General features: G+C 37.2%; 1 protein-coding gene and 1 long non-coding RNA gene across 3 annotated transcripts in view; both read right to left on the reverse strand.

The window, feature by feature from the left end:
* Positions 1-13794, reverse strand: part of LOC107590225 (connector enhancer of kinase suppressor of ras 2-like) — a 106630-nt gene that overhangs the window by 37742 nt on the left and 55094 nt on the right. The window contains exons 4-5 of one of the 2 annotated variants that reach the window (XM_016278895.1): positions 6108-6195; positions 2159-2200 (exon numbers count right to left, since the gene is read on the reverse strand). In XM_016278895.1, coding sequence (XP_016134381.1) covers positions 2159-2200; positions 6108-6195 — 130 coding nt within the window. Of the gene's footprint in view, positions 1-2158; positions 2201-6107; positions 6214-13794 lie in introns of both variants that reach the window. The other variant, XM_016278894.1, reaches the window with a different exon arrangement.
* LOC107590226 (uncharacterized) overlaps positions 10158-13794 on the reverse strand; it is a 6338-nt gene continuing 2701 nt past the window's right edge. Inside the window, exon 3 of the long non-coding RNA XR_001609755.1 lies at positions 10158-10233. This is a non-coding gene — a long non-coding RNA (uncharacterized lncRNA). The remainder of the gene's footprint in view (positions 10234-13794) is intronic.

Genomic DNA, 13794 nt, shown 5'->3' on the forward strand with positions numbered 1-13794 from the left:
AAAATAGCAAGGAAGAAGCCAACAGTGTTAAGAAAACTACAACACATAACTGGAAGAAAATATATCTATTTACTCACAACAAAAAAACCCATCTGTCTGTCAGTCTATCCCAATTACCTACCCACCTAGTTAGAAAACATTACCACATAAGCTTTACCTTTGTACAGTAGTAACACTATTGTCATGTTACTGTACTTAAAGCATTTGAAATTTTACACTGTATACCATAATACTTGGCATTTTTCACTTTGCTACTGGATTTGCAAAACGTGCACTGGATTTCTCTGCCTAGCATGACTGCAGTTATATTGCGATTTGTATTTGTTTTTAGGGTTCTGTAGCACTTTCATTCACTTTGTTTTATGGTTTCATCTCTCTCTCTGCTTGTGCTTTCATCTGGTGTCATTGGTGTATTTGTTTCTCCTCCTACAGTCAGTAGCTGAGGTGGGGTGGCGCTGGGGAATGAAATCTGCTGCTAGCAGGCGCAGTGTGTAGGTATTTATAGCTGTGGGACTCAGTGAGAATGACAGCTGTGCCCAGCCCAGCAGTCTGTGGCGACAACAGGACCTGCCACACACACTGCTAGTCTGTGCTAGTGTGTATGAGACAGGAATCTCACAAAGAGCCTAGCTGTGGGTCTCCTGTGACTGCAAAGGGAACTTCACCTCAGGGCTTTAACTAGTAAAATACATGTTCACAAAATGGTTCCCTGAGGATTTTACAGCAACAAATGTAAAACAGGAATGAGGAATAATGTATTTTACAAAATAAAAGCCACTATTAAAATTTACTTCAATATTGTATTCAAAAGCTGAGGACACCGCAAAATAAATAAATAAAAACTTGTGATCAAAATATATAAGCATTTATAGGCATCATTTGAATCAGTTATTTTAAATGATTTGTCAAAATGATATGCAAAGATTTTCAAAATCCCTCAACTGTCGTCAGTTTAAGAGCAAAAATTTAAATATGTGGAAACATTTGAAATTATAATATTATGTATATATTATAATATAATATAATTCAATCAGGCCATAAAAATGGTTCTTATCTGGAAAACAACTGCAGAGTAAAAGCACCAAACGGAGACTCATAAATGTACAACACAAAATGTATCAATAACAGTAAGAAATTGTGTTATTTAATGTAATACAAGGTCTATTTCACTATAAAAAGATCAAGGAAGATTCTTTAGGGCCTAAAATACAAAGACTTCACCGATCACTACCGAATAATGATTCAAATGAATTGGGGTGGGTACCGAAATTATGAAAGATAATGGTGTATCTATAAGCTCTGATGTTAACGATCTTAAATTCAAAAACGACTAAGACCTAACCCTAACCCTAACATTTCAGAATATAAAGCAATGTTAATTCAGCTCTTAATTTGTTTCATTAAATATATATATATATATAAACAAAAAGTACAGATAAGAATACTGTTAAAGTACTGGATCGATAAGCAGTATCGGTAAGAGTAGTAATACCGTTAAAACCTTAACGATACCCATCCCTACAAATGAATCACTTTTCTGAATGGTTCAGTGAACAAGCATTTAAGGCATCTTTTCACATCACTGTGTGGTCATAAATTTAGTCATTGGGAGTTTACATTCTATTAATAATTCTGTATTAATTGGCAGGAAGTCGGTTGCATTTATATAATATAATATAATATAATATAATATTATGTAAGAAGAGATTCAAAGGATTTAAAATAATTATCTGGGGGTAAAATATTAGATGAACAGCACTTACAGTAACAAAAACATTAATTTACAACTAACTTGTAACAGTGATATAGTGCAATCTAAAATTAGATTTATTTTTACTACATAAAAAAAATCAAGTTAGATTCTTTGGGGCCAAAAATGCAGGCACTACTGAATGATGACTCGCAACAATCAGTTTGTTAAATGGTTAATTGAAATGAACATTTAAAATATCTATTCACATCACTGTATGGTCATAAAATCAGTCAGGAGTTTAAATTTTGTCTACCACAGAGAAATAACAGGCAGAGAGAGATATGTGTATGAGCATTCTCATGGTATTTCCTGTAAATGAAGAAATGGGGGCAGAGCTCAGAGGAGAAACGTTAGAGCTCATTATTAGCCTCATATTGCAGCGTAAACTAGAAGAGAAACACTTACCACATGGAGGATCTTATTTTCAGTTTCATAGACGGTGCAGTCCTGCGAAGAGGAAAGAGTAAGATATTACTGTCATTTTAAACAGTTTAGGCCTCTCACGTACACACTCACCCACACAGAGCGCTTGAGAAAATATTTACTGAGCAAAGTATCTCTGCAGATGAGATAATCTACCAAACAGCAGGGTCACTGTGTTCAGAAATCTCTCTCTCTCTCTCTCTCTCTCTCTCTCAGATGCTGATCTAATATAGGAAGGTTGAACAGAGTAGAGCCCCGGGCTCAATTTAACATTCAGACTCTGATGGAGACATTTCAAGGAGCTCCTGAGGTTCCCGCTGGGGGCCGGGACTGCTGTGAAAGTTAATTGTGCAATTGCAAACCTGCAGTGTGACTGTGTTTGTGCTGTGTTGTCATATACAATAAGACATACGTGGACTGTATGTATGGAACGATATTCTGGACAATTTTCAAATAGAATAGCAAATTGTATTTTCAATTGCATTTTCAATATGTGGACGCATAAATTGTGACATAATCCAAATGCAATAGCAAATCCTGCACGACCGTTTGCATTTTCGCTTTCGCGAACGCACAGTGACGGCCAAATTTCAAATGAAAAAGCAAAGTCCATTTGCAACTGTATTTCCCATGTCTTAGGAGTTACGAGCCTGTCATATTTAAATAGCAATATTAATTACCAGTCTGCTTTTTCACTCTCGCTGTGTCACGCATGTAACCTGCCAAAATTCAAATGGGATCGCAATTCCTTTTGCATTTGAATTTCCGTGGTTGTCACCATATTCTAATTTGTTGAGATAGTGAATTGGTGGGTTTTTGTTAAATGTGAGCCAAAATAATCACAATTAAAAGAACCAAAGACTTAAACTATACTTCAGTCTGTGTGAATTGAATTTATTTAATACACAAGTTTCACAATTTGAGTTGAATTATTGAAATAAATGCTTGGTTAGCATAAGAGGCTTTTTCCAAAAACATTAGCAAATTCAACCAACCCCAAACTTTTGAACTGTACTGTATTTTAAATTTACGTAATGTTTGTTATAACTGTTATTACTACAACTGTTATAACTGCATATAAATATGATTAGACATAAAGATCACATCATCAGCACATTTTGATGTAATGCAATACACAATTAAAATATTTTAAATACATAAAAAATTAAATACATAATTATGTAATTGTTAGAGAGAAATTAAATCAATAAAATATTTTATTTTAATCATATGAAGAAACTAATCTTTGACTGAAGGCACAATGCAATGTGCAGCAGTTTAGTAGCTGATTATTACTGAAGTGACATTTTTACTGAATAAGGCATAATTTAGTGCTGTTGTGAAGCAGGTTTTTCTTGTGGGAGCCAAGTAAGTCAATTAATATTCTTAACAGTCCTGTAATATTTCATAAATAGTCAAAGTATCATATACTGTACATCAACCAAAGAATATGGTATAGTTTTCCTTCATGGGAAAAAAATAGGTTTATCATAAAAAATTTGTTTCAAGGACAGACAAACAAGATCATAATCCCTTGTTTCATGTATACTGATGAATTGAGCATTTATGAAATATTAAAGAAAATTAATTGAAGAAACCGATCTCTGGCCATCAGCCATCACCATGTCAACACCCACTCAGCTTCCCGTATTCATCACTGACACCCAAACCTAACAATGCCCATTAGGAGGACATGATTCTCTTTTTCTTTGGTCATTGAAACTATATGTCTCCGTTTCTGCAGCATCTTACCAAGAGAGCCTATTTTCTGTCATCGTCTTTGGTGCTTTTCTCTTTCATCACAATAAAGTAATAACCAGCCCTCACACCTGAGACACTCGCACAGCAAAGGCCTTGAGAGAGAGAGAGAAAGAAAAGAGTGTTCCCAGCAAGTGAAATCGCATTGCTTCACTTCCCTTCTGAGCACCCCTGAGCATCTCTGTACCTATTCTCCAGTGCTGTTACTCAAGCCATGGATCATCACTCAGGACGCCAGTGTGCACATGTCTGTATGTGTGTGTGTGTGTGTGTGTGTGTGTGCATGTGTGACTGGAGGCTACCCTATGGTATTTAAAGATCACCTTAGACCTTGTTCAATGCCATTGAATGGAAAACAGCCATGTTCCACAGAAGAAAGTAAGTTTGGAACAGCATGAGGAGAAAATTAATGAGAAATTTTCCTTTTTGGACGCAATATTACTTTAAATTATAAGTAAACACCACACTGAGCCAGACAATGAGAGGGACACACACAAACACACCCAAACTAAGCATAGAGGTGATAGTGATGCCAGCAGACGGCACTCATCCATATAGTCTATGTAAATTACAATGCAGTATAGTAATGGAGACTGTGGACATTGAAGCTTGTTTAGATGTTTGACTAGTGGCCAGTGATAGAATACCAGCGACCATCTTGGTCAAGTGCCCTGGCGGAGAAATCAGATGGTCAAGCAGGTTTTTGGAACATGCAAGGCTAGTATAAGATTGTCTACCAATTCAGTCAGGTCCCATCCAGCTGGTAGTCCATCTGGTCAGCTTAACCAATTTGGATTATCTTGGATCAGTTAATTACCAACTTGGATCAGGTAGAAAACAGCTAAAAACCCACCTGCCAATTTAATTGGGAGGGAAAAAAGTGTGAAAAAATAGGAGGAAAGGAATCTGACCATTTCGACCTAATCTCACAAGGGCCGATTTGGGGAAAAGGACCCCTGCTGGTCCTGAGCACTCAATACGAGTTGCTTTAGTTAAGATTAGACTCAGATCTCTGGCTTCAACGCTATAATCTGTCCTGGATTAAGAGAGCGATTGTGCGCAGCATTCAGGCTGAGCTGGCTGTGACATACTCATCCATTTAATGCTGCTCTTGCTGGCCATGATCTTCTGACCTTACCAGAAATAATCTGCTGGGTACACAAACACGCACGCACGTTACTGCAGGGGCCTTGAATCCTTCTCTTTTTTCATATTTCTCTTTTGTCTGACAGGGCTGTTTCACACTTATCATGTTTCCCTCCATGCTTTGCTCTAAAGGACTGCATTACCCACAATGCACACCACCTCAGTAGTGAATGAGCTGTAGTTCTTATCCTCAGAGTGCATTCTAAAAACCTTCTAAACATTCTAAAGCCTTTTTAAAACATGTGAAAGAATGTGGGAAGAGCAGATGTGTGAGAGAGAGTTTTAAACAACATTTCATATTAATATCTTAAACATGCACTCAGTAATTTTTCATCATTAAAAATAAATAACAGAAATTTGGTACCACTGGTGACAATATAAAGGCCAAGAACACTTAGATTAGGGGATTTAATAGTCTGGAGTCTAAGATTTTAAATTTTTTATTTCTGAAGTATAACGTGACATTGAAGACTGGAGTAATGGCTGCTGGAAATTCAGTTTTGCCATCACATGAATAAATTAAAAATGTATTAAAAATGTATAAATGTACTCATTGACAAAATAGTTATTAAATTATGCGTTTAAAAAAGTGTAATAAATTAATATAACACAATAGTACTGTTTTATCATTTTTGATCAATTAAATGCAGCATAAGTGAGCATAAGATATTTAAAAAATATTTAAAAAAACAAAACAACAACAAAAAAAACAAACTCAATTATTTTGTTATACATGAAAATATATAGCTGCCTCTCTGCTTTATATTTTTAGTTCCTCGCCATCATAAAAAAGTTTAAAAACCCCTGACTGCACCATTAAACTCAACCACATAGCTAAATCTACTCTGGAAGTCGTTCTCCACGCCTAGACAAGAGCCATATATGACCTTCATAATTTCATTCTTGAAAATGTTGTTTTGATCAGAAGTGTCAGTTATAATGTTTTTGTTACAAGACTCATACAAGACTCATACAAGACTGTAAAAAAGTGTTTGATCTAGTTGGTTTGGATGGTGAATGTCATTACCTGCTGTACTATGGTAGTGAGCTCCAAGCACAGCTGGATCACGTTGTTCCTGGTCACAGAATAATCTGTAACGGCAGCAAATGGTGACCTGCAAAAGAAGTAACACCTGAAATTAACCGTTAGAGTATTCTTACAGCCAGACCCACAAGATGCGCAATTTGAGTGTGCTTCAGTGTTAATTTAGTTGGCGAATAATTTTCGTCATCATTTTTTGTCAACGACATTTTTTTCACCGACGACAGTGAGACAATAATGAACTAAAACTCTTTTTGAATGACAAAAACTATGACGTAAATCTATTGACATTTTCGTCAACGAATAAAAACGAGATGAAAATGTTAGGGAGGGACGATTTGGGAAGAGATTCATTCAGAACGAATCTGCTGCATAGTTAGGAGGTTAGACGCATACATATGAACCGGTGGGACATAAGCCAACATACATTGTTTTATGTATGTTAAATGACATTGAACATACATTGAAATGTCAATATGTGGGAGTAAGAGAAGAGCAGACATATGGATAAATCTGACGACGCAAGAGAAAACTCAATTCAGTCCGGTTTTCTGAGCGCAGAAGTACTCTTTCGCGTCGCATGAATGGATAATTACACACAAAATTATGTTAAATTATGGAATATGAAATATGGTAAACAAGTTGCTATAAAGAATGCATAATTAGCCTATATAACCATTGGTATTTCATTAAAAAGAAGACCATGTTCTTCTTCTTTATGTGAAGTGGTTTTATTTAATTTTAACATAAAGGCATGTTGTGTGTCACTGCAGTTAAATCGTTGTCTAGCATGATAAAACCTTAATATCAAACCTTTATAATGAGTTTGGAAATTTTAGAGAAATGCTTAATAAATGCACTGTAACTAAACCCATTCGATTTTAGCCGACTAAATTTACTGTAGATTTAGTTGACTAAAATCTTATGATATTTATTCGACTAAAACTAAAAACAATTCAGATGACTAAAATATGACTAAAATTAAATGGCATTTTAGTCAAAAGACTATAACTAAAACTAAATCAAAATTTGCTGTCAAAATTAACACTGGTGTGCTTACAAATTGTATGTATCTATTGGTGTGTGCTATGGTATATGTTATCCCTGTTGACCGTCAATGTACTCCAGACCCAGTTTCTCTCTTCCTGTGAGTGACGAAGAGAATGTGGGTCGTGTGTATTGAGGCTGTGTGCTATATATACAGGGCTGTAGGAACATTGGTTCATCGTTTCCATCCTGTCTCTAAATATTCCTCTAAGACCGCTGGGAACACCAACTAACACACGCCCAGAAGCCCCTCACAATTTAAGAAACTCTAACAATCTTTCACCGCAGGGCTAAAAATCATTAATTCAAAGACCTCACAAGCGCTCTTATACCACCCGAACACACTAAACTCGCTTTCCTAAACAGGATTTGGGATGTGGCTCTCGGCGAATACCAAATCCCCCTTCAAAACTCTCCTCCTAAATGTCAGCGGCTTTGCTTGACTCCCAAATATTGCTTTGCGGTAGATAAGTACACCAACAGCGACTGACCCCGGTTCAAGGACACCTGTCAGCAAGCATGGATGCAGTGGTCAGAGATTTCACGAGAACTGTCTGAAAAAAAAACCTGAGGGGAGGGAGAACAGGAGAGAGAGAAAAGACAAAATGAGAGAGAGAGAGAAGGAAAAGACAGCGGCAAAAAAAATAAGAAAAAGTTAAATACCAAGTCATCCGAGCTAGACTGAGAGACGCTGAAATCCATGCAGCTCACTCGATTCTCTCCAGGACTGAGTAGACTTCATTACATCCAACCTTTGCTCTTTTGAAGCATTTGAGCACATGCATCTGGACACGAAGGCTCCAGGCTGACAGGAAATCCGTCAGTTGGGTAAAAAAGACCACTACTATCTCCTCAAGGCCAGGCCTTAAAGTTTTACCTCATCCTGCTCCAGTTTTTCAATCAATGCATGAGATTCTGGGAGCTGGTGTGTGCTTGTAATTGCTTATGCGCTGCTGTCTATCTTCATTTCAAAGATCCTTTTACACTCAGAGAGAGGATCCGAATACTTTCAGCTCCCATCTGAACAAATCAATGAAAACGCATTAGCACTATTAATGTCAGGGCATTTACATCTATGCATTTGGCAGATGCTTTTATCTAAAGCGACTTAAATTGCATTCAAGGTATACATTTAAGCAGTTCACAGATTCCCTGGGAATCAAACCCATGACTTTGGTGTCACTAGTGCCATACTCTACTGTTTGAGCTTCAAGAAACTGTCAGTAGCCTTTATCTAAGTAAGAATGATCACCATTATAAGTTAATCTATAGGCAACTAGTGGTACACCATTCAAGAAACTGATGGTTTAACAGTTATTGGCCAATACCGATCCAATTGTTCGATATATACTGTATATATTAATATCATTTTAGTGTATTTATATCTTAGATATTTTTATATTATATATAATAATTTTACAGAATCCCCATCACACTTTTTCAAACATTCAAGGGGACAGAACACATACAGTTTCTGCCAATCTCATGTTAATCTTGAGTACCTATAGAGTAGCATTGCATCCTTCATATCTCAGAAGAGGCTTTAGTTTTATCAGATTTATAAAAGACAGATGCAGCTATACTGCTTCTCTCCGAAAACAGTCAAGCTCCTGGAGGCGTGCTGTGGGCTGAGCTAAAGAGTCACGAGCACACTGTAAAAAAGCCAACTTACAAAAAGTCCTCCCAATAAACATAAAACAGTAAATTGAACTAAGATATTTTGCTTGGAAGTGTTCATGCATGATACTAAGTAGATTCAACAAATTAGTTCCTTAAATGTTAAAAACATGCACTGTTTTCTTGATCTTACTAAGACGTTTTAGTTTCCATTGAAGCTCACGATTCTTGTTGTTCGCGCATTTGAACCAAGTTTGAACCTTGAACACATGCACACTTTGAGACTTCAGCTACGGGAGTTTCCAAAAGTTGATGCTGGTGAAAGTGACGTGAGGCCAAGTATGGGGTCCTATACTCAGAATATGTGCTCTTCATTTAACCCATCCAAGTGCACACACACAGCAGTGAGCAGTGAACGCACACACACTGTGAACACACAGCAGCAGCAAGCAGCCATTTTTGCTGCAGCGCCCGGGGTGGTTCGGTGCCTTGCTCAAGGGTCTCACCTCAGTCGTGGTATTGAGGGTGGAAGAGAGCGTTGGTCATTCACTCCCTCATACAACCTCTGCCGTTATCGAGACTCAAACCCGTGACCTTTGGGTTACAAGACTCACTAACCATTAGGCCACGACTGCCCCTGAGAGAAGCTGATGACAGTGTCCTACCTAATCAATCCATCTTTTCTGCACAATAACTAGTATGAATTAATAATTTTTTAATCGACTCTGTTATTTTTGTCATATATATAATGTATATGCTTTTCCCAAACTGATCGCGTACTCTAATTTAGCAGTGTTACTCATTCTCAAACATTCTCAAACTGATGGCCTAATCTCATTTTGCAGTATGTTTCTGATTTTCGATGCTGATGTGAGCGTGCCTGTTCAATCCAGCTTTTCTTTAAAATCACTGGTATGTAGTAATAATTTTTATAATCGACTGTATCTGACAGCTTAACCTAATTCAGCAGTGTTTTACTGATTTCACACACGGGAAAATGCATTATATTAAATCGTTTTAATAATGGAGAAACCATGAAAATAATGTTATAAGCAGTGAGATGTTTGCTCATATCTATAGATAAAAATGTATTGACCATCTAGACATCTCTGCGCTAAATTGATCAACTACTCCTAATGGCTCCACGATCTCGTCTAAAATGTAGAGGAGATCTTGCTTTCTCTGTGGCAGCTCCTAGGCTCTGGAATGCCCTTCCTCTGTCTACTAGATCTTCTCCAACTTTGGGTGTTTTTCAGAGTGCGCTTAAAACTCATTTGTTTTCTCTAGCTTTTGACAATGCTTTTTAGCTGTGGATGTTATTTGTTGGTATTATTTTTTTTCCCTTTTAGGGTTAGGTTTAGGGTTATTTTTCTCATCTTTCTCTGTACAGCACTTTGGTTCTAGTCGTGGTGTTGAAAATGCTTTATGAATAAAGTTTGAGTTGAGTCTAAGAAGTTGTAGAGATTCTGCACTAGTTAGGGAGATCAGATGGCCTGCACTTTTTCTAAAGTATGAGGTAAACCATTTAATATCCACTTTTGTTACCTGTGTTCTGGAGTCAATATTAAAATGACTGTAAAAGTGTAAATAACTGGAAAAGTGTCATCTTCTGACCATAAAGAGTAGTTTAAAACCACAATTAACGGTCTGGTTTCTACATAGGAGAAAAAAATCCTTGTTGTTGTGACGTTGTGATGCCTAAATTTACTTCTAGCATAAAAAAACGTTTATTTCTAGTGTTTTATTTTTTATTTTAAAAGAACAGAACTGTAAAGTAGTTCATTATTAAATGCTTATTCGGGGCAGTATTTGAAGAGGAATGAATGTGAAAACAGCTGAGCTGAGTATAAGATCAAAACCAATAAGCCTTAGTTAGAATAGTTGCCAAATTTAAAGTGGAGCAAATGAAAATGAGAATTTGAGGAATAGATAAACACAGAGCATTCGCTATGCCTGGAGGATGAATATTCAGTCTTTTCACAATTTTTAAATGAAAAAAAGGCATTATCAATGTTTAGTTGCCTGAATTATCAACAGACAATATGGCTTGTACTCTGACTATGATCTATTATGTCTCTTAATGTAAATGACAGAACCACCTTTGTATTCCAATAAGCCCCTCCCACCTGGAGCTCCACCCACGATGAATGAGAATGAGGGAAAGCCCACCACAAACCCAACAGAAGCAGCCAGGTACCATTAAAATGATGATCACCGACTTGGCAAGTGGCAGAGGAGAGCCGGTGACAGCCTGGATGGATATCAACCAATAACACTTAAGGGATCAAGACTCTCAAGTCAGTCATAATGTCTCTTGGCTTCCGATCCATTCACCTGCGTTAGTGTAACTCCGTTCCTCCCTTTCTCTCAGAGTTGCTTCTGTTCTCCCACTATGTCTGCAGGGGAGACGACAGCTCTACTGGGGACTCTTTTGGCAGAAAAGAGAGGCCGGGGAGCGTAATTAGGCCAGCATTAATGAATGAAGGGAATGAGGCACCCCTCCCAATCGGTGGCCTTGTTCCTACAGCGTACGTTCCTGATTATGGACACTGAAACTCAAAAACCGCCAAACGCAAACAGTGACTGGCTATACGTTCACCTTAGTCAGCAAGCTGATGTGGATAAGTCCTCTCAGCTTGATCCCAATCCAGACTGTGCCAATGTGAACTGTGTGTGATATGGACCGCTCTCAGGTCCAGGATCAGAGAGTGGGGTGGCGGGTGCCCGGGCACAGCAGTAGAGATATGACGTTCTCAGCAGGGTGAAGCCGAGAGGATATCAAATGCCGTCTGATGGAAAGGGTCCTACTGTGCGGTACTGTCCCAGTCCAGAGCTTTAATCCAGGCTCAGTACCAGAGGGAGCTGGACCAAATCAAGCAGCTGGGTGCCAAATGGATCATTCAGCACAAACCATTCGCCTGATTTACCTTCATTTCTAAATGAAAAAGTAGAAATACTGAAGCAATACAGTCTATAACTTATGAGGTGTTTAATATTGACAGTGATTTGCAGCAACAAAGTGACTGGAAACGATTAATTTGCAATGGGAGCTGGAGAAATTTCTAGCAAATGAGAAGTGACGCAGTACAACGACAACAAATTTGTGTATTCTCAGCATTGTTTAACACGTTTTACCATGTCAGGTCTCAACAATAAATAAATACAGAAGAAAAATAAATATATATATATATATATATATATATATATTCTGCTGGCCAAGTTATTTTAATTACTGAGCCATTATTTGCTAAAACAATAAAAAAAAAATGTTTAGTAATGCATTTTTATATTTGCTAAAAAATATTTATTTTTATTTATTGTACTTTTTAACTATGCATAATTGCCTTTTATAACACTTTTCTCTACAAAAAACAAACAAACAAACAAGAAGCTGGAATTTAGACAGCTAGCCTATAATGTAAAAGGATAGTTCACCCAAAAATGAAAATTACCCCATGACTTACTCACCCTCAAGCCATCCTATGTGTATATTACTTTCTTTTTTCAGATGAATGCAATTGGAGTTATATATATATTTTTCAAATGTCCTGGCTCTTCCAAGCTTTATAATGCCAGTAAATGATGGTCAAGATTTTGAAGCCCAAAAAAGTGCATCCATCAATCATAAAAAGTACTCCACATAGCTCCGGGGGGTTAATAAAGGCCTTCTGAAGCAAAGCGATGCATTTGTGTAAGAAAAATATCCATATTTAAAACCTTATAAACCATAATCTCTAGGTTTTTTAACAAATTTATACACACATTTTTTATTTAAAACAGTGGTTCTCAATTCCAGTCCTCATGTACCACCGCTCTGCACATTTTGTATGTACCTCTTAGCACTTCAGACGTTTGTTCTATTCAACCGTAAGCGAAGTGAACTTCACAGGATATTCCGCCATGATCCCAGTTTGAAGGGAGCGTATATATTCCATTCAAAGGGCATTAAAGTGTCTGAGACATGAATTAAATTATATTTATTTACAAAGGTATATTATGTCACACTTCACACTTCTCTAGTAAGTTTCTAGACGCTGTAGGCCACGGCGTAGCGCAAAACCATGAATGAATGTACTTCAACGGATTTCCTGTGCTCAGGGAGTAGGGAGCAATGAGCACTGTCTCATGGAGCTCTCTTCTAGCGAGCTGGTTATCTGAATCAGGTGTGTTAAATAAGAGAGACATGCAAAATATGCAGAGCGGTGGTACGCGAGGACTGGAACTGAGAACCACTGATTTAAAACAATGGAATACAATGCAAAACATTACTGACTGTTCTTACTGATGCTTTGAAGTCTATAAAATAATTTTTGCTAATTCGACAAAATCACCTTTATGTTAATCAGCAAGACAACATTATCTTGGTGACAAATCAAATTAGAACTGCAATAATCTACAATAAAAAGTGAGTGGTTTTTGCTGAAGAACAAATTGTTCTTTAAAGGGGTCCTATTATGCTTTTTCACCTTTTGAATTTTAATCAGTGTGTAGTGTGTATGTTTGGGCATAATAAAGATCTACAAAGTTACAAATCTCTCCACTCCAAAGGGAGATATTTCCTTTTTTTAAAAATCCCTTTTCAAGAACTACAACGAACGGCTCGTTTGGACTACAGCGTTGTTTTCCGGGGTATTGTGATGTCACGAAGCAGCCCAATTGAATATAATTAAAATAATTCCCGCCTTCGGAAATTAGAATAGTTGGGGCGTAAGGAGGGGCGAGGTCGTGGTTAGAACGCTTGGTTGAGTGCATCAGACAAGACGATGACAAACAAGAAGTGCTGCTGCAGATTTAGTGCATCAGAGAAAATGAAGATGAAGAGCTGCTGTAGTGTCAAGTTTTCGCCTTGTCGAAGAAACGCTGTTTTTTTTCATAAATTGCTGACAGTACAATACTGGACAATGATGTAATCTGCAAAATTTACACTTCAATTATGAGACTACGGTATAAATAAATTCAACTGTAACAGTTTCACTGCAAGTCATGTTATAATGTTAGAATTAAAGAA

Source organism: Sinocyclocheilus grahami, unplaced genomic scaffold (assembly GCF_001515645.1).
Source record: "Sinocyclocheilus grahami isolate Dianchi unplaced genomic scaffold, SAMN03320097.WGS_v1.1 scaffold126.1, whole genome shotgun sequence".
NCBI lineage: Eukaryota > Metazoa > Chordata > Actinopteri > Cypriniformes > Cyprinidae > Sinocyclocheilus > Sinocyclocheilus grahami.